The sequence below is a fragment of the Tauraco erythrolophus genome, chromosome 2, assembly GCF_009769465.1.
Source record: "Tauraco erythrolophus isolate bTauEry1 chromosome 2, bTauEry1.pri, whole genome shotgun sequence".
NCBI classification, from domain to species: Eukaryota; Metazoa; Chordata; class Aves; order Musophagiformes; family Musophagidae; genus Tauraco; species Tauraco erythrolophus.
The window spans coordinates 73,536,202-73,563,410 of NC_141466.1; the positions used below are offsets into that span (position 1 = coordinate 73,536,202).

A 27,209-nucleotide genomic window follows, 5' to 3' on the forward strand; every position below is an offset into this window, starting at 1 on the left:
TCTTTCTAGTGTTGCTTTGCTGCCTTGAGTCCCTCCTGCTTTTTCATTTATTAATTTCTTCCAGTCCTGGAAATAGATGGAGGAAATGAAGGGAGGAAGCTATCACAATAACAGTTATAAAATGATGTGGAATGTAAATGATAATATAATGACATGTACCATGGAGTATGACAAAGATTCTCCCAGAACTGATGATCTTTCAAAGCTTGGGAGGATAGATCAAAGTTGGTGTGTGCAAGGAGTCTTTGGAGACTAGAAGTGGCAAATAGATAGACTCTAAAGGGGAGACCAGAAGAAGAGTGACTTTGTTAGGTGGGAAGATCAGATTCTTACAACATTTGAATGTGTGTTTCTTAAGGTGATGAGACAAAGAAGACTTTGGCCGTCCCAACTAGCCAGCTACCCAAGGTCTAAGAGAGTCCCTTGGCCGGCTGAGGGTTGTAGCTGAGCCTTAGTGCTACTCAGAGACACCAAGTGCTGCCAGTTTGTTAACGAGTCACCCAACAGAGAAGAAACTGAGTTCATTATAATAAGGCGATATTTCCTTGAGACAGTGAGCAACACTCCCCATGGTGGTGCTGTGTGAAGGAGTAGGTCTTACAAGTTCTTCCTCTGTTCATTGGCTTGTTCTCCCACTTCCTTGTGTCAGCTTTGGCATTTTATGAGCTATCCTGAGAATCTGTTCAAGTTCTGGAACTAACAGAAGATGATCCCCATCACCTTCCAGTTCCCTCTCCCTGTTCCTTCTTCAGTTTCTTGCCTTATCTCCTCTTCCCTGCTTCCTTCTCTGCCATGTTGGACTAACTAGACTCTGGTCTCACAAGAGAAGAGAGTGAGAAAGAGTGGGATGGTGGGAGGAAAGGAGAGGTGGCGAGTCGGCTGGTTTTGGACGCGTGGCTGTAATACGTTAATTAACTGTTTTTATTGCTTTACCAAATAATTTAACTACCATAATGTTCAGCACAGAGGTTGAGCAAAAAACGTGAAACTACTTAATGACTACTTGTAAAACACGAGTCTCTTGTACTTTGGGAGTCAGGTAAGTCATTGCTGAATGGCTGACATCTATCAACAGTAGAAATGTTAATTCTCTCTGAATAGTAAACTAATAGTTACGGCTTAGACCCAAGCCTCCCCCTTAGCCCCCTCAAAGTTGTTGTTTTCCCCTCAATTCTTATTCAAAATAACTTTCTTAGTCTTGGAAACAGGCTGAGATTGGTATCAGTGCAAATCTGTAAGTGTAAGCCCTGTCCCACTGTCTTTGCATGAATGCAAGGTATTGAATGTCTTCTGGGGTGCTTTGTGTGGTGGTGGAAGGTTATTTTAGACGGAAAAGTCTAGACAGTTCTTAGGATCTTTTGCACATCTCTACACCTGCCAAAATTTGGGAGGAAGTTTTGTTCAAGTTACACTGAAGTTCCTCAGAAGGGTTTTCACGATACGAATAACACTAACTGGTCTCTCTCCCTTCCCAAAAAAATCACTGCTACTATTGTTGTAAAACTTGGGTAACTTTCTGCAGTTGTTAGTTCTAACAGTTATGTAAGTAGGAAGGATGTTATCTTTTGTGCATGGTTTTGATGTATGTGCAGGGAATAATATATAAAAATTTCTCACATGCAATTGAGACGCATGGTTTTTAAATACACTTTGAGAATAAAATGAATAGATTAGACTTCAGAAGGGCTCTTAAATGGGTGAAGGAGATAAATATAGATGTCTTCCAATGTCTAGAGTCTTGAATTTTTTTTTTTCAAAAATAGAGAAAACTATTTTCTTGCTTGATCTTGCTAATATTGCACTGTTGAAAATGATCTGGCATGTAAGAAAATGTCTTTCTGAGTAGTACAGGTTGCTTTTTACAGTTTTTAATTCATTCAAGTTTCTCAAAAATATCCAAACTTTGCTAAAGAGCAATTCCAAGTCTACATGAGGCTCTGAAGTTCATGGAGAAAATTACACGGAAAGAACAGAGATATTTGGAAGAAGCTAAAAATGAGCAGTTCATTTAGATTACCACTGGCATTTGACTGTTGTCTTTTTAAACTTTACATAAATATTATTTAGCTTATTTTATTGAACTGATTTATGAGTCCTTTTTTGTCTCTAAGAGGGAAAGGAGAAGGGAGCATAGGAATTTTTTGGTTTGCATATGATGTTTAAACATTTCATTCATATGATGGAAAATGAAACAATAGGCTATAAATGCGTTTGCAATCTTAATTAAAATGTTTAAGACTTTTCCATATGTTTCTTAGTAAAAATAATAACAACACTAATGTTAGTAAGCTCATCTTAAACCATTAGTGAATGCTTGCCATGAGTGTGTGGGTCTCTCTTCACTTCCTGCTTTGCATAGTTTTGGTCATTTAATCTTAAATAAATTTCTAGCTGAGTGACTGTGCCTCTGTTAAATGTTTTGAATTTACATTTGTGTGATTTTTGTAATTTTACTTTACAAAATACAGCCTTATTGTATGATCATACAAGTATTGTTTTTAAGGAGTCTTATTAAAAAATTATTTTAGAGGTAGCTGTTCAAGTTGTAATACACCTTCAAGAACAGGCAAGCATGAACTAAAAATAAATAAAAAAAAATCACAGGCAAGCTGAAAGCCATAGTTGTGTTTCTTGGTGGGGGTTATATATGTTTGTGAGTCGTATTTTAGCACAGAATGAGGATCTAGAAAGTTGAGTCAACACACAGAAAGGATAGTAGGCAAATGTAAGACTGTGTGCAAGAAACTTGAAAGTTAAAAAATCTTTGCATGCTGAATAAAGTATTTTGTTTGAGGTGTTTGTGCAATTTGTGATGGAAACTATGGGCTTATGATGGCAAATGATGGGAAAGAGTGGTCTGCAAGACAGCATTAAAAATTTGGAATGCCAAATATGCGCACTGTATGTCAGCATCGGTTGAGAATTTGTTTTGAAAAAATAAATTGTTAAACAATGAAGGCCAGATCTTTTTATTATTTTTCCTGGGAAGAGAGTTTGTATAGCCTAAGGGAGAATTTGGTGCCTGTGGGAAAGAGAGCACTGGGCTCAGTTTTCAAAATTTATGCGGCCTTGCCAAGACAGATGGGAAGAAACAAGAGTGCACCCCAAACAACTGTAGCCCTGGGAGACTCCGCTCATCCTACATGTGGGCTTTCCCATTCATAATTACGCTTGAAAATCAAGCTGTGTGCACTCGTAGCTCTGCACGTGGCGCAGTCAGGCTCGTTCAGCCGGGCTTTGATGTACTGCCGTGACGGAACTTGCCCCAGCTGTGCGAAGGGGGCGACTGCCATGTCGCAGGGTGTCTGTCTGTCCTTACTACTTTTTGAGCGAGTGCTACAAAGACAGGTGGTGTGTGAGGAGAGTCCGTCATCTACAGATCCGCTGTGACCAGGCAGTGACTGCTCGTGCCGCTGTCACGAAGCGAACATGTTTCAGGTGACACCTAGGAAACCCCCCATTGTGATTTGTCTCCAATGTTTTCTTGGCAGTAGCGTGTGCGGGGAGTGCTTGTTTTCCAGGCTGCTGCTGTGGCTCGTGAGAGGAACCGAGCACTGGTCTGCTGGCTCTCGTTTCCTTGTAGTTCAGGATGCTGTTCGTGTTTCTCATCTGCAGCATCCGACATCCTGTCCATCTCAACGGCTTCATTTGGAGCCAGCCGAGTGGATAAACATCCTTTATACAGCTAAAGGTTCAGTTTTTTAAAACTGAGTGGTCAAACAATGTAGCTCTTGTGGATGCTACAAAGTAAATGTAAATTCTGTAATCTGATTTTTTTTTCTCCTGTCAGCTGTTTTCAGTGAATGTGATGTATTTCTGCAAAACAGATCTAATTGAATCTGTTCCTTTTCTTCTGGCTAATATGTTGAAGTGGAACACAGCATCATCTTTGAAATGACATATACAACCAAATATTTTCCCCAGATTGTTGCTGCATACAGGATCTTTAAGAACACAGGAAATAAGTGGAATACGTAAGAAGACAGATTAACACACAAAGCTTAGTTAAATAAATAAAAACCAGAAATCCTTTCTCTATTCAGTGGGGGGAAAATGATGTAGAAAATGAGATCATAGAAACACAATTTAAAGTGAGGATATTTGGGATGAAATACTCTAAACTACATACTTCTATACTTCATAGATACAAAAGTGAATTAGATTTCTTATTGGTTTGTGCCGTTAATCCTTAGTGAGGCGAAGGAATGTCTGATTCAGGATGCTGCAGGGTCTCATAAATCAAGGGAATAATGAGACTTGAGCCAAATGTAATTTTGATTGCTTTGCCTTTGATTGTTCCATTTTCTTGTCATCATTCATTCAGTCCTTTTATGTAAAAGTAGATGAGTAGCTGTGGGGTTTTGTGCCTTTGTTTGCTTGTTTAACTAGACTTTGGGCAAGATCTTTGTTCTTGTCTTGCCTTGTATATTTTTTTTTTTGGACACTTTTTTTTTGTTGTTGTTGCTTTGGCTGCCGTTCAGGGTTTTGGGTTACCCTGATAGCTGAATATAGCTTTGCTTATGCAGACACCAAAGGGACATCCTTATCTGCTGAGCTTCATCCACAAGGAGCAGATGGGTCATGCATTGACTTAGGCGACCCAAAAATCCGCACAACCTGTGTGCTCTGTTTCTACGCCCCTGTGCTACAGCTTAAGTTGCACTGCAAGTTTCTTTCATAGTTTGCCATCACATATTGTATGAACTTGCAATTTGTGCCTCTTGCAGGGTTTGTTTGTTTGTTTGTTTTGTTGAGTGGTTTTTTTTTTTTTTGAGTTGTGGGGAGTTTGGGGTTTGGTGGGTTTTTTCTTTTTTTCTTTTTTTTTTTTTTAGTTGGGGGAAGGGTAAGGAAAGACAAATCTGTACTCTCATCCCCTTTTCTCCTTTTCTCTCTTCTGTGTTTCGGTAGGCCTGGACGATTGCCTGCAGCAGTATGTCCATAAATTTGAACGGGAGAAGATAAATGGTGAACAGCTGCTACAGATTTCTCACCAGGACCTTGAAGAATTGGGTATCTCACGGATCGGACACCAGGAACTGGTTCTAGAGGCTGTGGATCTCCTGTGTGCACTGGTTAGTTAAGTGGCGAACAATAACGCAAAGAATTTCTTGAAGTGCTTTTGGGTGAATAACTAAAGCGAGTCTAATCAAACCAGAATACCTGTGTCCCTTGCTTTCTGTTACACATCACAGTAAAAGAAAACAGTAAGAATTTGTTTAATTCTCTCAAGCTTTGTGTTCTCTTTTTCCTGACAAGATTTCCTTTCCTAAGTCGTTTGGTTGCGCTTCTAAAGAAAGAAGTTATCTGAGTAGCACTGTTAGATCTTGTGGCCGCTGTTAGTGAACCAGGTGATTAAAATTGCTACTGAGTGAATTTGTCGTATAAGATAGAAATCATACTGTTGAAATGACAGCTGCTAATGGTTCCTTACATCAATTGAAATGGAGTTTGAGTGATTCTGCAGTCTACCTACAAAGTGAAGAAAACGTTCTTGAAATGAGGGATGTTTTGATAACTCAGTTACAGTCACGTTCAACTCTCATTGGATTCGGAACTCAAGCTATTTCTCTATCTTACTCCTGCTATATAATAACTGCACAGATACTTTTAAAACAAACACAATCTGAAAAGAATAAATATATTTAAGATTGCTTTGCTAGCGCAGGCTTTATTTAAAAGCTGTAGTTTGGACACAGTCTTGAAGATGTTTTTGATGTAACACAGCAAATGAGTGCCAGAGGTATGTATGATTACATCAGGGAGAAGGGTGGGAAAGGCTGCCTGATGATTCCTTGGCCAGCACTGACCCGCCTGCCCTTCATTAGGCAGAGCTTGTGGCACCAAGCATACTCTTCTGAAAATGGCGAGTCTTTATTGCCTGCATGATACATGCTTTATTTGCTGCAGAGAGTTGCTACAGGGATCATTCGTACTCCATAACCAGAAACAAATCGGGTAGTCTATACTGAAAGAAGTGTATTTCATGAAATCACTTCATACAGTCTGAAATATTTCCCAAAGAGTTGGTCTTATATTTGAAAAACGTTTATTTCCTCTTCAGTATCTATCAAAAATTTGTAACATATTACTTAAAAAATCTCATAGAAGAATGGAATTAGCCTGAAATGCAGTTCATGTTGTGGGAAGGGGTAATCTGTCCAGTGAGTGAAGAGGTCTGGTGAGTTAGTAAATGTATGATGTGCTGTATACAGTCATGACTGAAGTAAGGAATGTGGCAGCCCCCAAAGGCACTTTTTTCTTCTTTTTAAAATATTAGAATAAAATGAACAAAGCTGGATGACCGCCAGAACCTAAAGCTGTGTTTTATCTCCTACAATTTCCTTCTAATTTCCTTTGTAGACAAAAGTTTTGACCTCAGACTCATTTCTGGAAATCCTTTGTGAAATGCAGCTCAAGTTAATGCATTAGACAGAGTTCACATATTGCAGTTGAAATGTCCTTGTTGCCTTTTAAGAGCTGGAGGAAGAATTCCCATATTTTAGGTATGCCCTTTGTCACCTTCTTGATGTCCCTTCCCTTGAGTTTTTGGGATTGTTGTATAAAATCACCATTGATTTTGTTCCTGAGGACATGGTGTGTTTTAAGTTCTAGTGACAGCCAATTTTTTTTTTTTTATTTTGCTGTCTCTTCTTTTTGTATGAGAGAATAAAGGTTTCCCCATTCCACCTGTATGAGTTCTTTGAAAGTGGGTCTGTATATTGATATAATTCAGTGGATGGTTTCTTTTTTTGTGTATGTGTATATATGGTGACGTTTCCCTAACTTCTGGAGCCTTGAATTAAAAAGAAAAGGAACTATCTTGAGGATTTTTTTTTTTTCCTCTCTTCCTCCCCTGCCCTCATTCCCACTATGCTTTTAGCTCACACTGTGGAAATGTGGCATTGTCTGGGCCAGCCTGAGGTCATGCTTTGAAAGTTGTTCTTGAGGGGAGCAAGGAAGGGCTGAGAGGGGGTTTTGGTCGTTTCCCAGTCCTGGAGTTCTCAAGAAGAATTTTCCTTTTTGTAGTTTCACCTTGGCAGTTTTCTGGCTGAGCTTCCTTCAGATCAGTGCTTTGGTTTCCTCATGCTGCAGGAACACTTGCAGCTCTAAAGGCAGTGAAGCAGCTGTCTTTGAAGCATCTTTCTTCTGCAGTAATTCTCTTCAAGCATTGACCATACAGACCTTTTTTCCAGCCTCAGTAGATCAGTCATAAAAACACAGTGTGGAGATAGTCTGTTCCTTGAGGACACCTTCCCCCCTGACCCAGGTTTTATAGGGATAGAGCCCTCTTTGGCAGCTACACTGCCAAGCTGAAAACATGTCTTCAAGTTATGGTGTTTGCTGCCACAGTAAGTGAACTCTAGAACCAGTATAGCTGAAAGAGAAATGACTGCATCTTTCTCAGCCGCTTTGGTGATGAGGCCGCATTTCCTCATCTCCTGTGATGCACAGTGGCCACATGTGCGACAAAGCTGCAGCTCAGCAGGAGAGAGTGTGGATAGGGATAAGAAGTGAAGGTTTCCTGTGAGCACACATTTCTCTTGCTCTCCAGATGGTCTAATAGACTTTTCTGAACAGGTGTTGAAGACAGACTTAAGGAATTTAGGGGACAGGTCAAAGAAACTGAATCTCCCAGAGGGGAAAAGAACATCAACTTGAGTGCCTCCATCTTTTCATCAACAACTGTATTTGCCTGGGGGAGAAAAGGGATGAGAGGAAGACATTTCTTAGTTGACTGAAGTATTTGGTGGATGGAGGAAGAAACATACATAAATATGCTTTATAAACCCATGCAAAACCACAAAAGCCGGGGCAGGGGTCCAGAAAATAAGCTTTCTTGGCCAAATAATTGGGACAGAAAGCATATAGAGTGGTGGTGAAAACTGAATGCTTACTTATCGTTCCCTAATGGGTAGACTTGCTTGTTTGGGTTTAATATAAAACAATGCAAGCATTAATGGGAAACTATATGCAAATATTTTCACTTTTAATGTGTTCTTTGGATTAGATTTCTGAATCTTGAACTACACTGTATGATAGGAGAGTTTGGAAGCAAAAACACAGCTGATTTTTCTTGAAGTTACAGTGTAGAGATACTGGTTTTAAGCAATCTTAAAACAAAACCAAAAACAAACCCACCACAAAAACAAACCAAAAACCAAACCGCAAAATGAAAATAACATAGTTTTTAGCATTGTGCCTTTGATAATTTCACTGGTAGTAATGTTCTGCCAGCATACTTGCAGTGCAGCAAAATATAACATCATAACATAAAATAGAACTTGTATACTTGAAGATGCATCCTTTGTGGCTAATCCTTGTCAAAAGCACCACATCTATGCACCACCTCATAAGGTTTTAGCTTTCTAGGTGTCTCAGCTTAAGCTTAGTGCTGTTTATTAGGAAATTTGGGACTCTAGCGAATTCTTTAGGATGCATTTTTGTTAAGAGAGAGCAAGAATAGGTGACTGTGACAGTACCTTGTGTTAACTCTAGTGTTTACGTAGGCATGCAGTGAGTTGGATCAGCTTTTGAACAGGCATTCAGTCTGGTTTTATTTTGTACTTTTTTTTTTCTCCACAGCTGGTTTTCAGTTGGATCAGCCAGCAGATCCAGCTGATTGCACTGCAGCAGGTGAACATGGCTGTGAAGGGACAGGCGGTGCTGCCCCTGGGCGGCCCAAGTCAGCTCTGACACAACCGCTGCGCTCTTTTGACTTCGGTTAGCCATGCTTTTTCTTTTTTTCTTTTAATTTCACGTTAGCTGTCTGACCTTGAGCAGTTATTTGGTCAGTGCACTTTTTCTCATGAAGCGCGATGGAGTTGGGAAAGAGCGCGCTCTCGCGCACGTGTGTGTGCCTGCCGCCTCTCGCCCCGGCTCTGCCTGCGGCTCCACAGGTTAATGAGGAACAACCTGGGAGTGTTTGACGTGGGCTGCTCTTGACCGCTGGCTTCAACCTGTGTTTTGATGGAAGCAACTTCGATGTTTTAAATCGGGAGCAATAGGAAACCGTACCATGTTTTTTGGTTCATAGGCAACAGCGAAAACCTTTTTGGTTGCTTAAATAATAACCTGTTAAATATTAGGGCCTCAGTTCTGTAGAAGTATTTCAAGAAAGCCTGCCAAGCCTTGCACTTCGACTGCGTCGCTGCTAAGGCTGTTTGCTGTGCTGCCACGCTATCGACATTCCTATCTGTCCTGAATTGGGGCTACAGCTCCATGACAAGTTAGATTAATCCAAGTCAGCTGCCACCTCCACCCCCTCCCTGTCCTCCGAGTGATCTTTTGTGCTTGCACTCGCCTGACCCGGAGGTGAGCTACTTCAGGATGCTAATCCAGCTGAGAGCACACTACAGTAAAAAAGGGAATAGATTTTTTTTGAATGGTTTAGTTTCCCAAACCAGCCGTCCCAATGGACTGGACACTGCAAGAAAAATAGCAGAAGTAAGTGGTTGTCTGTGAGGTGATCAAGGTACTGTCAGCTTGGATAGAAGCGTTGCTGTGTCTGGCGAAGGGGCATAATGTTTTCTGTGTATTAGAGCAAACAAGCGAGGAGACTGGTTTGCCTCTGGAGCAGAGGTGGTTTCGGTCATGATGACCCTTCGTTCTGAGGAAGTTCATCCCTCGGGGCTGATCCGTAGTTAGAGAATTCCGTTGCCTGTACTGGAGAGCTGCATGCTTCCTGTTGTGCTGGATAGGCATAGCGCTTAGCCAGGGCTTTTCCTAGAGCACAAACCGCTGGTTTAGATATCTCAGGTGCGCGCTGTCGGGTCTCTGGGGGAAGCCATAAGAAAGCTTAGTACGCAGATACTGGAGAGCTTGGCTGTGATGTGCTCTTGATAGGCTGTTGGGGAGACCAGTTGCAGTTACAAGCTGGAGCCCCTGTGTCTCCAGAGGCAACACCTGTGTTGAAGTCCACCTCAAAAGTGAGGACTGCTTGATAGAATTATTTAAAAACTAGCTAACCTGGAAAAGTCACACTGGACTGACTCACTGTATAAATAAGAATAAGATGAAAGAGGTGTGATAATGAGCATGTGAATATTTTGGGGCCAAAGCTGAAATCTGGCCTGGTGTATTAACATGTGTCCTCTTAAGTGCTGGGGCCATCTCTAATCAGACACTCACATACGGTAGGTACAATTTCTGCACCCGAATGACAGAAAGAAAGACCTGGAGATAGCTAAATATATGAAGACTCTCTCAAGTTCTGACCAGAATGTTTAGGTGGTTATACCACTATGGAAAAAAAAAAACCTTTTGTGTTTTATATCCCTTTACAGAAGGAGAAGGGTCAGTGTCCTCTAATTCCCCTGTTAAAGGGGGGGATTTCTGGCACATGGCCACTTTCAAATTCTTGTGATCATGGGAACTTATTTCACATCCAGACCTGCTGGTGAAAAAGTATTCCTCTAAAAATAGACTAATACTCATGTCCTGTGAGGAGGAGAAAACTAACAGCAAGAAATATATATGAATGGTGCTCAAGTGTGGTGTGCTTTTTTTGTTGTTGTTGTTGGTTTTGTTTTTGTTTTTTTTTTTTTTTTAAATTAAAAGATACTTATACACATGACAGTGTATAAGTACCTTAACACTGTTTAGTGATCCAAATCTTTCCCTCTCTGTGATCCTGGAAAATTTAAGGATATCCTTTGCTGTTGCAACAGTGGCATTTTTTCAATTGGATATATCCTCTCAATCCCTACTCCTGGCTGCACTTTAAGGGTACTTCCTTGCCAAGAGCCCTCAGGGAGAGGAGGGATGTACTGGTGTAACTTACACCCACTGGGATCTTATCCATAGGATATGGTAGGTGTTTTAAAGATAGCTGAGTACCTGAAACCTCTCCTTGTACTGGTGGGTTTCTTTGGGGCAAAGGTTCTGTTTTGTCTTTTGCAGATGACTTAATCTTAGATATTCCAGCCTGTTTTATGGATGCTTGACTGTGGAAAGAACGGAGCTGCAGTGTGCCCTGGCAGCAAAGCAGCCAGCAGCATCCTGGCCTACTTTAATGGGAGCATGACCAGGAGAAGGACGGAAGTGATTGTAGCCCTTTCCTTGGCACTCGTTAGTCTACATATTCTGTCCCCAAGTACAGGAAAGATGTGGACGAACCAGAGTAAGCTCAGTGGAGGGCTACCAGGTTGGTCAGGGCTGGAGGACTCACTCATGGGGAGAGGCTGAGGGACTGGGACTCCTTAAGCCTGGGGAAGAGGTGGCTTCAGGGATGCCTGATATCAGATCCCCAGCACCTGCCATGGGGGGGACACAGTTGGCAGGATGACAGAGCTGTGCTCTTCATGGTGGTGTGGCGGGAGGATGAGAGACTATGGGCAGAAGTTGAAGGAAGAGGTTCAGGCTGGGCTTCAGGAAGCACTTTCTCACCCCAAGGGCAGGCAGATGGTGGATCTGGTTGTCCAGAAAGGTTGTGCAGTCTCTGTCCTTGGAGATTTACAAGACCTGAATAAGCTGGTCTAAGCTAACAACGGAGCCTGGTGTGAGCAGGAGGTTGGACTGAGAATCTGCAGCAGCAAAAGAATTGAGAAAGGCAGTTTAGTTCCATTTATTTATTTATTTATCTTTTTTTTTTTTTTTGAGTGGGTTTGGTGGGTTTTTGTTTGCTTGGTACTTGGTGGTTGGTTGGTGGGATTTTTTTGTTGTGTTGAGATTTTTTGTTTTTTTTTTTTTTTTTTGTTCATTTTTATTTTCAAGTAAAGTAGGAATTTTCACTCTAAAAGAGCCAAGCATTGCCTGCAACGTAACTTTCAGAAGATGCCTACAGAGATTTTTGCAAGGTGGGGTAACTCAAAAGCAAAGATACTCAGCAAACATATTGCTCTATAATTCTTACGTTTGCACACTGACAGCAAAAAGAAAATCTTGATTACAAAGTTGAGTTGCCTTCAGAACAGATATAGTATAGCACTTCTGACCTGTTTGCAATGAGTTGATCAATGTGTTGCTTGAAACAATTGAGTTTTAATCTTATGGAGCATGGTTTGGTTGTGTTTGAATTTATAAAGTTGAAGTTACAGGCAGGACTTACAGATTTTTTAAAATTTTTTTTTAGGCTTCAAAAATTTTTATAAAGATACCGTTGAATGAAAAATACTATGTCTAAGAATGGTTTTAATTACTATATATAGTGTTAATGCAGTCCTCAAACTTGCAAATAATTGCACTGCTGTAATCAAGGAGCAGTTACTGAAAACGCGCGATCTAAATATTTAATTCAGCTTTTGATTATGAAACTACATTTGCTTCCCGTTGATGTTTTTATCTCTTGCCAGATTAAACTTATCTTTAGTTGTGAATGAAATGTTACTTTAGTGTTCATGTACCACAGCACAGAAAACATTTTAAGAAAAACATTTGCCTTCCTTTAACAAAAACAACACAATCCTCTTACTCCGACTACATTTTAAAGGTAAATGACATCTGATAGGACATTGGGACTTCGTTCTGATTGTAAAATGTCCTCAAATCTCATTAATCTCAGAAACTGAGAGAGTTTGGCACCCACAAAAGTATTCTTTAGTGGTTGTAGTGTAGAACAAATCTTTGAAGACATTTTTGCCAAAAACCAGAAAATAAAAAAAAAAAAGGGCAAATCCTCAGACCTTTCATCCCATATAAGTTTATAACTTGTGCTGTAATAAATAGGAAGACTCAACAGGGAGATTTATCAGGCTTAATATATTCATTGCAGAACTATGGCCTTGAAACAGACAATATGAAGAACCTGGTTCTCAAGTTGCGAGCATCATCCAACAATCTGCAGAATTACATCAGCAGCCGTAGGAAAAGTTCAAATTATGACGGAAATACTTCTCGCAAGCCCCCCAATGAATTCCTTACTTCTGTGGTAGAGCTTATTGGTGCTGCTAAAGCCTTGCTTGCGTGGTTGGACAGGTAAGAATAAAATCTTTATATTTTAATTTACTGCTGTAATGAATTGCTTCTCCTTGTAGGGCAATTTCTAGATGCATGAGTATAAAGATCTTGATCTCCCTCACCCCTTTTTTTGGTGTTGCCAGAAGGCCTCTAGTAGACAAATTTAATTTAGGGTATCTACTCTTGCTCTTCCACTCTTGCTAAAACCAGTGAAACTGTTAACATTGCATCCAAACTGGTACTTATAAAAGTAGGAGTCTTCCTGTTCAGGTCAGTTTCTCATACATGTGACTTCCTCTTCTCCTCTTCCTGCCTTCAAAATTATTTGTCATTAGCATGTCCCTTTCTAAAAGAATTTTTAATGTTCTGCTGAAATCGTGGCCTTAGCTCTGTGATTTGAAAACTGAGCAGTAGGAGAGACTCTCTCTCTGCTTTTTTTTTGTGTTTTTTTTTTTAATTTGCTTGTTTTGTTGTTTTCTTTTCTTTTTTTTTTTTTTTTTTTTTTTTTAAATTCTCTCTCTTTAATTCTTTTTTTCCTGGCAAGAACCAGAGTTGTTTTGTGACAGCTGCAGCGGAAGCAAATAAGCAACAGAGCCGGTTGGATGCTGGCAGGAATGCTGTCCATGATAACAGATGAATGTAAATTCTCAAGCTCATTGCAAGCTTTCCTGAGAGGGAAGGTTAAGAGCAGAGCTGCACAGGGACCGATAGCCAGAAGGGTTTTCATCCTTCGACATCCCTGCTCTCCAGCAAGAAGCCAGTTCTATGTCCAGGCAACGATGTGAACAGCTTGTGCCTCTCACCTGGTCATCTCCTCTCACCCTATTGCTGGCAGTTTGCCCTAAATTTCTTCTGCAGCTCGCCGTCAGCAAGATGGCTGGGTTGTCCATTTCCAAACCTGCTGGGGTTGCTTCTGAACCCCCTTCTGGCCCTTCCACCTCAGACCCTCCAGACAGCTGAGACACTATAAGCTCTAAAGCTTCCTTACCTATAATGATCCTTTTCTAAGATTAAGCCTCACTGCACCTGTGTGTAAAATGTGAAAATCTTTTTTTCTTCTTGTAGAGAGGTTTTTTTTCTTCCAGTCAGAGTTTAGTAGTCAAAGACTTGGAAGGTGGAAATCTACTCACTGGCAAACCCAAGAGTGTGATTTTTTTTTTTTTTTTTTTTTTTTACAACACAGTCAGCATGATCTGACTGGAGCATGAGCTGAGAGAACTGTAGTTTGGAAAATTGACTTTCTTCTGGTTTTGCTCTCTGAACTTGTTTACCACAGGGCTAGACATTCATCAGTTTTGGCACAAGGATGGAATGAGACTATGCAGCATGGAATATTTATATTGTAAAACTGTGTCCTCACACTTGTGTGGAGGTTAGAGTTACAACTCTCGCTCTCACATGCTCTTCCTCACTGACAGGTAGGATGGGAGAAGACTGGTCCGTCCCTTTGATTTAAGAGGAACTTTCTCTTGTTGCAGGACCCCATTTACAGGTATTGCTGACTTTTCATCAATGAAGAACAGAATCATTCAGCTCTGCTTGGATCTCACTACTACTGTTCAGAAGGTCAGCTGATTTCTTTTCCTCTTTGCTTTCCAAAGGGAAGGAAGGGGGAGTGTTTGGGGAAGTAATGTGCTTGCTGTGTGCAGAGTGCTAATTGGAAGGCAAATCTGGAAATGAGAGCTTAGTTCAAACTTTGAAGGTCCATGAAGGTCAGTTTCTGTTGTCCATTTTGCTGAGTTGAATGTTTTTTTTCCCCATTTAATTTCCAGTTTTGCTGTTGCTGGCTGTATCTTAAGTGACTGTGGTTTAAAGGCTACTCATGTTTCCCTGAGCTTTAATGGAGAGAGAGTTGGTTTTTGAAATAGTTGGTTTGCTGCATTTGAAGATTTTTAAGTTCCAAACAATGTGTGGAAAAACAGTTATTAGTGCTAACTCTAAACAAAAATATGACTCCATTGGTTGTTATACCGATGCTTGCAGACTCCTTAGGTCTTGTCCCAGACAGAGTGTTTGACCCATCAGATGGGAAATGCTGCATGTAACGGAACGAGCTGCCACCTTTATGATACAAATCCCATTAGCCAGGCTGCTTCTGCTCATAACGTGAGACCACAGTGTTTTGTTTTGAAACTTTCCATTTATTGGCTGTGTGATGAGCACTTGTGTTGGTAACAGCTAAAAGAACACGTAACAACTGGGGCAGTCTTGGCAAACGATGTCATTTTACTCTCTGAATAGTACTACATGTCTTTGAAACCATTCTGACGGTGTGCCACGGCTTTGGCTGCGAAACACGATGGCAGGCTTCAGCTCCTGCCCAACTTGCTTGTAGCCATTAATCCGTGGCTGTATGCTGTCTGAACTCTGAAGAGCCCTGTCCTGTGACATGAGTGATTCTCTCCCTGTTTTAGAGGGATGATGTCAAAGGGCAGAAACATCCTGTGAGTTGTCAAGCTATGATGACACCCAGTTATATCAGTTGGATTGTTCTGAAAGGATAGTGTCTGGATACTATAAGTTCATAAGGCACAGAAGTTTGGTGCCTCATTGCTGCTGAATGCCCTTCTTGTTTGGGTGCTGCGTGTGCAATTGCAGAAAGTTAGTGATTTACAGCTACAGATTTAGAGATTGTGAAGTCAAACAGTAAGCGTTTCTAGCAGCAGATGGTGTTCACCCAAGAGTGCTACAGGAACTGAGATATGAGATTACTGAACTTTATTAATAAAACTGCTAAAAATGTTGTCTAATCTATCAGTTAAATCAGCCTTTGCTGGCAGGGAAATGGGAGTTGGCGAATATAACCTTAGCCTTTTAAAAAATGTCAGAGTACTTCTCTGCCAATTTGATGTGAGCTATAATGAAGAATGGGGTTGGTGCATATGAGAAAAAGCATTAATGGGGGAAGAGTCAATGCTGTTTTGTACTAGAACACTGCAGATACATTAGAAGGGTCTGAAGGAGTCCACTAAGGTGGAAGAGAGATACAACTGAAAAATCTTTAGGTGAGTTTTTAGACTTCAAAAGTATTTCTTCTTAGAGAATAGAGTGTAGGAATAAATGGTTGGTTGTCATAGTGGAGAACAGACCAGTGCAGTTCTTGTGGAGTTAATGCTGCTCTGCATAATCTTAAATGATGTGCAAAAGTGGGTAAATAATAAAGCAAGATGGGAATGCAGTAAGATTCCATTTGACTTTAATGACAGCTGTATAGATACAAGGAACAGAGTTTACTCCGCTGTTTCTTAAAAGTTTTATGACAAACTTTAAGGTTAAAATAATAATCAGTGTAAATAGAAATGAAGAAGAGCAGAAGGACTTTGCAATCTTGAGCAACTGGGCTGCATGATGATAGGTGACATTGACTATTGATTCATGGAGATACATTTAGCAGAGAAAAATTATGCCGATGCACAACGATGGAGTCTAAACTTTGTAGTTGTGTTCAGGAAAGATCCTGAAGCTTTTGGTGACAATGTAAGTGTGACCTCAGTCCTTGGCAGTCATTACAACAGTGAACAGTGTGTTAAGATTTAGTATGAAAACATGAAAGAGAACATAGCTGAGCTGTTTTATATATGCCTGGTATGCCCATATCTGGAGGATTGTGTGGTTATTTTGGTCTGTTCTGTATTTAAAAGCACAGAATAGAGCTAGGAAGGAACAGAAGAAGTCTTGATGATGATTAGAAGTATGGAACAGCTTCAGTTCACAGCTCCTGGATGCATCTCTCAGACACTGTGTGGTAGTCATGGAGGTTGAGATGTCAATGGCAAATATCTTGGAATTTAAGCTTGTTTAAATGCTTGGGGTTTGTTTTTTTTTTCTCCTTTATAGATATTGTAAATCTTGTTTCATTACTTACTTGCTATTTTAACTATTTAATCTGAGAATCTAATACCATTCTCTAGTTCAGTTGTTCTTGCGGAAAACAATGGCTACTTCTGTAGTCTGTTACATGAACTTGTTTCAGTTAAAAGACTTTTGTACCTGGGCTGTGTAAATAATGCTTTGTATGCAGTCCTCTGGCCTGCAAGAATGTCATTGATATCATATTTTTAAAATTCACTTTTTGTGCTATTTTTAACAATATGCTTTAGATGCATTTTGATGCTTGGGACAGAGGAGTGCCTCAGTCGGGGTTTATCGGTGTAAGGCAAGCTTGTGTGCCTGGCCTTCTGAAAGTCTAGTTCTATTGTGCAGCGTTCTGCTTTTCCAGAATAATCTGCTGCTGTAATTGAATCCCATGTTCTCTTAGTTTTCAAGGTTTGTTATTGCTTTCCACCAGGGCCAGAAAATAGTTGCTTAACAGTACATTTGACCCCTACTGGGTGAAACTAATCTGATTAATCCCTGCAGCATGAATAACTCTATTTCAGTTTGAGGTTCAAGTGGCAGTTCTGCAGCATTTTCAGAGATGATGCGTTTACATATTTATTGCTTAACGTAGGGCTTCTGTTCTTGTTTTTAGGACTGCACTGTGGCTGACATGGAAGATAAAGTTCAGATTGTAGTAAGTACATGTTTCTGTTGAAACTCAGCTGCCTTCATTCACATTTATTTCGTCGGCTTCTATGCGGACTGTACTGACAACAGCTTTCAATCCCACACATACAAGCATATCGTGCAAGTAAACATTATTACGGGCTATTTTGTGAATATTCTTTGCTGTGGAGGAAATAAATGAAATTTGAACAGACAGGTAGTGTATATTATGTAATAGCACGGAGTCAAGTATTCCTTGAAGTTTCATTGCACAGCTATTTTTTTCAAGAGAATTTAAACCTCAGATTTTCAAGGGAGGGTTAGTATTCTGGAATGGTCATAGGCTAAATAAGCCAATTATGCCTGTGATGTACATTTAGTGCCTTAATAAGCAGACATTATGCCTTATTAAGCTGCTTCATGTAAAAGAGCTGTCCTGCCACAGAACTCAAGTTCTGTCTCTGATTGTACTTGAGCTTGAAAGAGCTGAGTTTTCAGAGTTGTTGGAAGCAGCCTTGTGACCAAAGGAGGAGAGTAATGGAATGCTTTTTATATTTTGTAACAGTTAATCATCACTTCCTGCTTTTGACATAAACCAGGCTGTGCTCTTTGATAAGGTCTTCCGCTAGCTCATAGATGCTTAGGAATTTAGTAGCGCAATAACTAAAAATAAATTTGTCTCTAAATAATGAGACCACGTAAAAGGGAGTTTTTTTGCATCTTTCTTTTTCCATTTGTGCACACCCACTCTGGAAGTAGGTATTGTTGTTTGGAGTTCCCTTGTTTGAGCAGTTCCTCGCATTCACACTTGAACATTGTTTTGATGTATTTTATTGCTGCTCTATAAATCTGATGTAAAACAAAACAGAACAAAAACCATTTGGAACTATTGTTTCCAGGGACCATTGTAATCCAAACCAATGTCTTCCTACAAGACAACTCCCCTGGCCCTGTAATTACGTATGCCTACTTTGAAGGTGAAAGGTGGCTTACCTTGCTGGTTCCTGGACTGTGTATCACTAACTACTGTGCTATGTGCTAATCCTTCCTCCCCTCTCCTTGAAGCTTTGTAACCTACTTTGAATTTCAGCATGGCTTCAGTTAGTGTCAAGACTCAGAACACACTGTGGGTGTTAGTGAAATTTGTGAGTGTAGGGACAGCACAATTTTTTTTGACTATGATTTTTTTTTTCCTTCTGATTAATTAGCTATTCTGCTAGTCAAAAGTTCTAAAAGACAAAGCCATTCTGCCTCTGACTTTAGTGACACCTACACACACACACACAGAAGGTCAGAATTCGCCTTTATTTATAATGTTGGCTTAGGATCAGTTATGTTTTGGTCAAAAGGAAATATGAACCTTGCCTGCATAAGCATTCCAGAAGAGGTCAGCTCAGAGGCACAGTGGAGATAAGTTATGCTGAAACATTTAAGTGCTAGATGTCCTACCTTACACTGTAAAGCTTTGTGCAGATAAGTCAGTGGCCAGTATCTCTTTTTTTAATGACACACAGACGATTTTGTTCTCACAGCAGAAATAAAGAGCAACATGAAAAACTGTCGATTGGTACCACAAAGAATCATCAAAATATTTTAATGGGTTGTATTTTGGTTAAAGCAAACAAACCCCAACCTTTTTTTTTTGCTATGTTTTTTGTATTCTGTGTGGGTTTTTTTTGTGGTGTGTTTTTTTTTTTTTAAATGGAGGATGTGTTGGCATCTGTCAGTGATGATAAGGTGGCACTAATGGAAACAGGTAGTCTGTACTAGATTACAGTAAGAAGATAGACATGCTGTAGAATAGATCTGTACAAGTGAATCTTCTGTTTTGGTGATTCTTAACTATGCTTTTTTAGTGGACCAAGTTTGAGAACTCATTTCCTTTCTGTTTTTGAAAACTGAAAGAGGAAGAAGTCAGGAGAGAAATTTTGTAACTGTTTTTTTGTATGTTCTCATTGTAGGCAAAAACTTTAAATGGTATTTGTGATAAAGCCATCCGGTCAACTACAGATCCATTGATGAGCCAATGTGCGTGTCTGGAGGAGGTTCATTTAACAAACATTAAACCTGGGGAAGGCCTGGTAAGAACTGATTCTGGAGTGTCCTGATGTTCCCTGTGTTTAATAGGTAGTCTGGTGAGCCACTGCGTGTGTGTGTGTGTCTAGCAGGGTATTTCAAAACCATAAATATGCTGTGGGGAGAAGAAAGAGGCATTGGGAAGAACTCTGAAAGTTGATTGTCAGGTAGTGTGTTGGAGTGGCTGCTGGAGATGGTAGGCATGTTACTAGGTTTGATTCCAAGTGTAGTTTTGGATGGTGAAGTATTGCAGATTTGTGTCTTAACCAGGACATTGGAGAGTTTACAGATGCTTGTGAAAGCAGTCATTTTATTTTTGCAGATTACCTCAACCAACTGTTTTCTGGGGATAGGGCAGAGGGCATTTATCAGAGTGATGAGAAATGGCGTTTGTGTTTTTTGAAAGACATGTTTTTACGTGTGTTTATAGCAAGATTGTGAAGAATATGAGGATTTTTGAGGTTTGCTGTTAACTAGAATATAAAAAATCCTTTTAAATGTTCAGTGGCCATGTAACATTACTGACTTTAGTTTGTTCAGTGGATACTACTTAGCTGAGTGCTGGGAAACTGCGTTTGAAATCTTGGTGGATTTTCTGGCTGGAGAACAAACGTGTTAGAATGAGTTGGAGGGAATTTAAATTCTCAAGTGCATTTGTATTCCCCACCCTGGGCCCTGAAGGCAGAAGAGATGAACATTATTAGAGGAAGCTTTACAGTCTTACTGTGTTATATAGTTTTACCTAGGCCACTGGATTTGGCAGAATCAGTCATGCATTCTTGAATTTATGGGGACCTCTTTGTTAATGCATAAGCTACAACAAAGAGTCAGCCTAGCTTGGACTAAGTAAGAAACGAAGAAGGTAGGTGCACATGATTGGATACCGACAGGCAAACTGGGAAGGGAATTGCCCGAAGAGAAAGGAGGAAAAAATATTGTATTTTTCCTGGTACTTCTAAGCAAGTGTGGTAACTTCAGGCAGATAAGCTGCCTATGACACCTGAATAACATCCAGTTCTGTACAGCTCGGCGTGAGTGGTTCTAACAGACGTAGGTAGGAAAAGTAGAGATGTATTTGTTCATAAATGATGAAACCAATATACTGATCACCTCTTTTGGGGAAATCTAGGCAATTATTAGTTAATAGCCTGTTGGAGATTTTTAATTTGGTGCTCATATGGTCAACACCCACTTCATCTGTGTTTGCCCTTGCATTCACACTCAGCATTAGCATATACAGCCACAAATACTTGGTTCTGCCAGAGCTTTTATTACTTATGGCAGCACTGTGGTCACAAGGCAGTCTGTATATTGACTTGCCAAGAGAAATTGTAGAAGAACATGTAGGCAATATTTGTAGCCCACTTGTGTAAGTGTACTTTGTATGGAGAGAGCTGGCAGCCATCTGGTAAAAGCTGTAATTCTCTGGTGCAGACAGGGCAGTAAGGAAAAAAGTTTTGTTCAAGGCCAAAGACCGACAAGGCAGCAAAACCAGCAGTGTCTGGTATTACCAACCAGACAGTGTTTCTAAATTGCATTCCATGTATTAGTTTTTTTAAGTCATTATAAGTATTATAATTAATTACAGTAAAAATGATCTGTAAAGAGGTTTAGAATGTTGTAATATTAGACCACACACTTTTGTAGGGAAAACGTGTGAATTGTTAAATGTTTTTAATAATGTTTTGAGTCTGTTGCCAACAGTTGTTTAATCAGATAAGTTACGTGGTTTTTTGCCTTTAAACTTTTTTTTTCATTTTCTGCTTACATTTAGGGAATGTACATCAAATCAACTTATGATGGATTACATGTAATTACTGGAACTACAGAAAACGTAAGTGAAGTAAACGTAGATTAACTCAGGCTATCTGACAGTAGCTTTGATCGAGTTCATTTGACTTTTTTAACTACTTTTTCCTGGTGTACATCTGACTTTCATGATATTACTGCTTAAATACTGTGTGATTCATCATTTGTTTATCCACAATTTGTAAATATTTTGTGTCTGCATGTTTCACTGTTAGTCTAATTAAACCAGCTTCTGCAAGTACATGAGTTAGTTCAAGCGCTTGATGTTCAAATAATTGCTTTAATAAGTTACTGTATCTGCTGTTCTGAGTGTTTATGGTATCTTGCTTAACAAAGTCTTGAACGTATTTGCTCTCTGCTGGCAAAGGCAATCTCCCCTAATGGAAACGTTTAGATGGTAGTGTGCTAAATTCAGAAATGAGTAATGAAATCAATGAGCTGTCCAGTGACAAAATTACCTTGCAAAGTAGAAATACTGTGGAAAAGCAAGACTTCAAGAGTGGTCCGCTGGAAGGAAATGGTTGGCATGATAGGCCACTGTATTTTTTTTTTTTTTTTTTTCCCCTGCAGATGGTTACTTGTTTTAGTCCTACATTGTGAGTTCTCTGCAGCTGAGACTTCATTAAAGGCTTCTGGGCAGTCATTGCAGTGGACCTCTGGCCAGCAGCTGAGGCTGGCAGGTGATACTGTGATGTTGTCAGACATGCCACTCTACAGGACCAGTGGCTGAAAGAAAAAAATGAAAGAAAAAAGAGTGGAGGAACTTGGCTTTTGCAGTGATGCTTTTTTTTTTTTTTTTTTGTGAATAGGAAAGACTCAGTGGTTCTAGTTGTACCTCTGCCAAGTCCAGGAGGCAGGGAGGAATGGGTGGAAATCTGTGCTTGCAGTTCAGAGTGAAAACTGAAAGCTTACTGAAAGCTTTTATGGCTTTTATGCTATTGCCCTGATATAACTCTGTATAGGGTCTGAAACAAGGGCAGAGGCCACTTTGACAGCAATTTCAACATCCGATAAATATGAAAGATGTAACGTTGACTGCTGCCAAGCTCCCTGTGCGTATAGATTTTACTTTGGAGGCCAGGAGTTGGGCTATATTGCTTCTGTAGCTTTGAGTGTTGACCTAAACTTCCACTTTTTAATGAACACAAGTTCTTCCTTTGGGAGAGTTCTTTCTTTTGGAGCAACAAAGCTTAAGAAGTAACAGAGAGCTGCAAACAGCTAGTATCTTTCTGGTGGCATAGGATCAGGCTGGATCTTAGCTCAATTTTCTTGATAGGTTTGGAATGGTATTTCAGTAGCTATCCCCAGAAGCCAGTGTGTTGGAATGCAGTGGAACTGCACCCCCGAATTTAACAGTACTGTACATTAGAAGGACTGAGAAAGTCCATGCATTTGATACCAGTCATCCAAGAGTTGAATTCCTGAGTTGTGCTGTCCTACTTGTGAATTCCTGAGTCACGTTGGCCTAGATCTAAACTTTGCTCTTTCCTCTGTTCTCACAATGCAATTGCAGTGTCTGCTGTGCTAGCTGGCACTTGTTGTAGGAGTCCTCTGTGCAAGGGTCCCCTGCCCTCCTCCAGACGAGCTTTTGATCGCTCAAAGGACAGCTTGAAATGAGCTTTGTTTTTCACAAGTTTGACTTTGGCCCAGCGTTTTGTCATGATCTCAGTTGACTCATATATACGCAGCCTTCCATGGAGGCATTTCCTCTCAGAGGAAGACAGAAGACAATGAAGAAATGGGGTTACTCATGATAGCTGGAACCTCCCACAAATTACCCCATGTTGTCTTCCCTTGTTGCATTGTTTATTCCTACAGTTCCTTTTAATAAAAAAGTTACTTGAGCTCCAACGGTGTGATGACAAGGAGAAGGGAGTCCTTGATTCAAGTGCTTAGTTCTGGAGTTGCTAGGAAGAGCTGGCCTTCTGCTACGTGGTTACTCATGGGGTGGGGGGAATGAGAGGAGAAGTTGTTCCGTGACCGGAGTGCAATACACCAAAGTACTACTTCAGGCCGATCAGAGTTGGTGTGTTAGTGCAGCGAGGCTATTTTTAATAACTGCAGCGATAGTTGGTACATGGCACCAACTGCAGATAAATCTAAATAAATATTGACACATTTAGCTGTTCCTGGCTAATGGCTCCCCAGAGCTTGGTGTTTGTTCCAAGAAAATTGTCTTTTAAGGTGTATTATTATTATTAGATAGGTACTTGAAAAATACCTGTCTAAGCACACTTGATATGTGCAAGCATATGTTTTATCTGTTGACCTTGATAATGCAGGCAGATAATTTCACATTAAAGTTGGTAGCTCTTATTTTCATAAGGAAACAAAGAGAAAATGAAATGGGTCTGTTTTGTGAGTTGAAGGGGTTTTGGTCCTTTGTTCTGTACGTTCAAAATCTTTATCTTTTTAAAAAAAAAATCAATACACATTTACTTGAAAGCTAAGTTTAAGATAGTTGCTGTGTTAGGACAGAAAATCATAGGTTGAATTCGTTTGCGTTTTCCAAGTCATCAACGGCTGTAATAGCACAGCGATCTAGCTGTGTGAAAATTTTCAGCAACGCTCTTCATTGTAGACACAACCTTTGACTTAGCTTGGTGAGGGTCATTATGAGAAGGGAGAAAACCTGCTGAAGCACGTGCCTCTTGTTTTCCTCTTTGTAGTCCCCTGCTGATCGGTCTCAGAAGATTCATGCTGGTGATGAAGTGATCCAGGTTAATCGTCAGACTGTGGTTAGTAACAAACAGCCTTACCCAGTCTTCCCTGATGCTTGCTCTTAAGCTTGCACACCACGGGTTCGGAATGGATGGGGTCAGGAGACCGCTCTAGTGTTTTCCTGTTGAAATCTTTGAGGCTTTTTAACATTTTGCTTTCAAGACAAATTTTACTTAAAATTAATTCTTTGTGATATTTTGATGAAATAAATGTGCAGTATTTTTTGATTAAGTGCTTTATGCACCGTATTAAAAGATTTCATGTTGTATTTAAGGCCTGCTTTAAAATGCATTGTTACAATCTACTGGAATGCAGATAAGCCTGCTTTTAAAAAAACCCAAGTATTTATCAAATCATTTGCATCTGGAAACTTTGATGAAAAGATTATGTTTTTATTTAGCACAGGTAGGCAATGCCTTTCAATGTGAGAAATGCTTAATTTGAGCACATTCATGCATCCTTTTAGGACTGGAGCTGTGGTATGAAGAGCATTGCTCGATACCTCAGTGTTTAATTTACAGTTTAAGTAGAGGTCTTTGAAACAAAACAAAGATGATCCTTCCAAAAAAGGAGCTTTCCAATTTTTTTTCTTCATTCTGGCTTTTTTGGGTATCTTTTCTCTCCTTAGGTTCATGTTAAAATGGACAGTTTCATAGAATCATAGAATGGTTTGGGTTGGAAGGGACCTCAAAGATCATTTAGTTCGAACCCCCCCTGCCATGGGCAGGGAAACCCTCCACTACACCAGGTTGCCCAAAGCCTCACCCAACCTGGCCTTAAGTTTGATTTGGGGGATTTGCTTTTTTCTTGTTTGATCACTTTCAGAAAAGCAATACCAAATAAAAGATGTCTTTATTCTTTTCCAGGTTGGATGGCAACTGAAAAATCTGGTAGCAAAGTTGCGAGAGAATCCTGCTGGAGTTAGGCTGCTGCTTAAGAAACGTCCTACTGGCTCTTTCCATTTCACTCCTGCTCCACTAAAGAACCTGCGCTGGAAACCACCCTTGGTGCAGGTGAGAGGCTTTGGCTCAGCTGTAACATTGAGATGGGAATGCCTTGGTTACAACTTAAAAAAGAAAAATACCAGAAACGCTCCCAGGTACTCATGTTTAAGTATAGGTCACAGAGGGTTAGGTGAAATGGCTGTCCTCTTCTGGTTCCTAGATGAAAGGGAAAAATGTTCTTGCAGTTTTTTTTTTTTCTTAACTCAGATAATGTCCTCTTGATACACAAAAGGAACTAGGTGTGTTGAGCATTTTAATCAGTCGGCATGCCACTGGGAGAACTTACCTGAGGCAAAACTGCTGAAACTGCTGATACGTATGGAATTCATCAGCATGGAGTAACAAATGCTTCCTTCATTTATCAGAGTAATAAGTTTTTGCCAAAATAGCTTAGATTAGTGCGTGTATTTGTCCTCTTTTTAGTCTGGTGAAGGGTGGGAAATAGTGAGTGTTTTTCAAGAAGTTATTTAAACTACATGTTTAAATAAGATTTGATTGTTGAGCATTTCACAGATTGGGTAATGAGCAGACAGAGAAAGTGCAGTTAATAACTTAAGTAACCATGTTGAAGAGTGACATGTAGTAGGAAACTTAGAGCTTACAGGAGGAAATAACCTACTTGAATCTAAACTGATTACATGAAATATAGAAAACCAGGGAGAGTTCCCACTCCTACTCCTGTTCTGACAGAAGTCTCTCTACATTTGTGAGGATAATTTATCAACCTGCAGCATTTTGGGGGAATGGGTGATTGGAGAAGCCTGTTGACAGTTCTGGGCTCCAATGTACTGACTGGTAAAAGGCAGGTGCTTGTGCAGAGGTGCCATTAACTGAGTAGCCTGGAAAAATCCTTGACGAAAAGGGGAGAGTGCAGTCCTCTTGCCTGACAAAGGTGAAAGGGTCCTTCAAGCCTTTACTCTCTGAGACAGACAGGAACCTGGCAAGATGCTGGGAACACAGAAGTGAGCCACAAAGAACAAAATGGCAAACTTACTCAGATCAGCAATACCAAACATATTTTTCCTTTGCTTCTCTCACCGTAGTTATATCACTTGATGCAATTTGTGGTGAACTTTACCATGTTCCTGCCTGTGCCCCAGGCACTGGACTGTATGGAATAAGGCTAGCGTGAGCTGGCTTTGTAAATGTTGCAGATCGTATCTGTATTCAGCAAATTGCATTCTTCTAATGGATCTAAAAATAGAAGGGGTTTTGTCTCTGTTGCTTTTTCTGTCTATGGAATTTGCAGGACAAATAGAACTGGAAAGAGAAAATATTCTTAAGCAATGTATTACCTGTGATAGGATATCTGTAGGAGGGACTGCAAAGCTAGCCAAAACTGTGAGTGGAGGAAAATGTAAATGCTAAGAGTTTTTAGCATGTTGATTAAGCATGGAAGTCGTTCCTTAGGGAAGGAAATGGTAGTATTCATTATTGAATTCTATTTTTGTGAATCATAAATTAATGCTCAGGTGTTTAATAGCTGTGTAACATTTCAGACCAGTCCTCCGCCAACTTCAACCCAGTCATCAGAAAGCACCATGGATATCTCACTGAAAAAAGAGAAGCCAGCCATTTTGGATCTGTACATACCACCTCCACCAGCTGTTCCATATTCTCCTCGGTATGCAAATAAACATGCACTACTGAACAAAAAACTCCTTTATTATGCTTGTTTCTGAGCTGGCTTGCTGTTAGAGCTCTGTGCACGTTAGCTTGAGGAAATTGCAGATCTAACAAGCTTTCTTCTAGTTGCCTAAATACGTAAGATTGCTTAACTTATGCTTAAATGCATAAACTACCAGGATTTTAATAGACTTTATTATTAGAAGATTATTTTGTGCCACATAGATCAGACTTGTTCCCAAAACATGAACGGATATTGTTGTTGGTTTTGTTGTGGGGTTATGTTTTTGATTTTGTTTAAATCCAACTGTACATAGAAAGAAGTCATTTTTGTCTGTAACTTTTTCCACTATTATTTTTGTTGTGTTTTTTTTTTTTTTTAATAAGTTAAGTAACTGTTGTGGAAGTTAGGATAGAAAAGAACTTGTTTTAAATTGTTAACTTTTAAGCTGTATAAAACAGGAATGTTCTCACTGAAGGGAAGGGAGAAGTTCATTCAACTTTATTTTTTTTCCCTTGTGGTGTAAGCTATAAAAATGCAGACCTGTGTACATAAAAGGAGGGGAGGAGGGGTGTGGGGGAAGAGTATGGTAT

General features: G+C 40.0%; 1 protein-coding gene across 1 annotated transcript in view; it reads left to right on the forward strand.

The window, feature by feature from the left end:
* CNKSR3 (CNKSR family member 3) overlaps window positions 1–27,209 on the forward strand; it is a 59,507-nt gene that overhangs the window by 27,830 nt on the left and 4,468 nt on the right. Inside the window, exons 2-10 of the mRNA XM_086625073.1 lie at window positions 4,909–5,072; window positions 12,710–12,912; window positions 14,373–14,460; window positions 17,366–17,407; window positions 19,341–19,460; window positions 21,230–21,289; window positions 23,934–24,002; window positions 24,852–24,998; window positions 26,489–26,613. Coding sequence (XP_086481199.1) covers window positions 4,909–5,072; window positions 12,710–12,912; window positions 14,373–14,460; window positions 17,366–17,407; window positions 19,341–19,460; window positions 21,230–21,289; window positions 23,934–24,002; window positions 24,852–24,998; window positions 26,489–26,613 — 1,018 coding nt within the window. The remainder of the gene's footprint in view (window positions 1–4,908; window positions 5,073–12,709; window positions 12,913–14,372; window positions 14,461–17,365; window positions 17,408–19,340; window positions 19,461–21,229; window positions 21,290–23,933; window positions 24,003–24,851; window positions 24,999–26,488; window positions 26,614–27,209) is intronic.